Below are 1,177 nucleotides of genomic sequence, written 5' to 3' on the forward strand. Positions count from 1 at the left end.
CCTCCCCTTCCTCCCCACCCTCCCGGGCCTCGTCTGTCCTCCTCCATCCTCCCCGGCCTCCCCATCCCCCTCCATCCTCCCCATCCCCCCTGGCCTCCTCTCCATCCTCTCCGTCCTCCCCATCCTCCCTGGCCTCCTCCGTCCTCCCCGGCCTCCTCCACCCTCCTTCAGGGGTCCGGGGCACTTCTCTGCAGCTTCCCTGCCTCAGTGTCCTCTCTCCCTCTTCGGCAGGTCTTACTGGGAACATCTATCTAAACGGTTCTCCGCTGAGAAAATTTAAAATCTACAGCCTGGAGATGCAGAATAAATTCATACAGAGGTGGGTGCCCGACCACTGGCTCCAGGTGCCTGACTGCAGATGGGGAGACCAGAGGCCAGCCAGCCAGACCTGTTTGTGTTCACACACGAGGCAGAGACCCAGAGCACTGAAGGAAGTGACCCCACGTCTCCTGGTTGTCCAGGACAGAGTGGTCACTGCCCCCACTCCGCAGCCCTGCTCTGCTGTTTCATTGCTGCGTTGTGGGCCCCAAATGGGCCACGGGAGGGGACACTGGGCTCAGCAGGGAGGAGACAGCCCTCCGAAGGCTCAGCGGACATGCTGTCAAGGAGCATGTAACCTGTCCACTGGGCTGACTCTCCCTAGGAAACTTCCCAACATCTGGAAGCCCAGCTTTCTCCACACTGAGGGCCCTGCATTCTTCCTTGCCCTCCTGAGAGTCGGCAGTCAACCCAAGGACACCTTCATGAGCCTGCAGGTGAGTGGTGTTCTTCCCGGCTGTGTCCCCAGCCAAGCTTGCGTCCCAGGAGACCCCCGCCACCGCACGGCCGTCTGGCGGGCTGCCCCTTCCCGGCGTTGACTCAGGATGGGGGGAGGCCAAAGAAACGTGCCCGAGCTGCCTGCTGCCCTGTGTCCTGCGGGGAGTGGCAGTGGGGACGTGGTGGGGACACAGCAGCACCTGTTCCCTGAGCGGGGGCCCAGGGCCTCCCTCCTGGGGGCCCAGAGCGGGGGCCAGGGCTGGGCCGCAGCGCAGCCTCAGGTCACTGCCCCCGAGGGCCACAGCTGGGCCTGCGCGCTGAGTGCGTCTGTGTCTGTGCGTCTGTGTGTGTCTGTGTGTCTGTGTGTGTCTGTGTGTGTGTGTCTGTGTGTGTGTGTGTCTGTGTATGTCTGTGTGTGTCT

The 1,177-nt window shown here is 63.2% G+C and overlaps 1 protein-coding gene across 1 annotated transcript in view; it reads left to right on the forward strand.

Annotated features, from left to right (window-relative positions):
- The window catches only part of LOC120876035 (beta-galactosidase-1-like protein 2), a 36,495-nt gene that overhangs the window by 34,242 nt on the left and 1,076 nt on the right, over nucleotides 1-1,177 (forward strand). The window contains exons 18-19 of the mRNA XM_040257755.1: nucleotides 232-319; nucleotides 644-755. Coding sequence (XP_040113689.1) covers nucleotides 232-319; nucleotides 644-755 — 200 coding nt within the window. The remainder of the gene's footprint in view (nucleotides 1-231; nucleotides 320-643; nucleotides 756-1,177) is intronic.

Source organism: Oryx dammah, unplaced genomic scaffold (genome assembly GCF_014754425.2).
Source record: "Oryx dammah isolate SB20612 unplaced genomic scaffold, SCBI_Odam_1.1 HiC_scaffold_17, whole genome shotgun sequence".
Taxonomy (NCBI): domain Eukaryota; kingdom Metazoa; phylum Chordata; class Mammalia; order Artiodactyla; family Bovidae; genus Oryx; species Oryx dammah.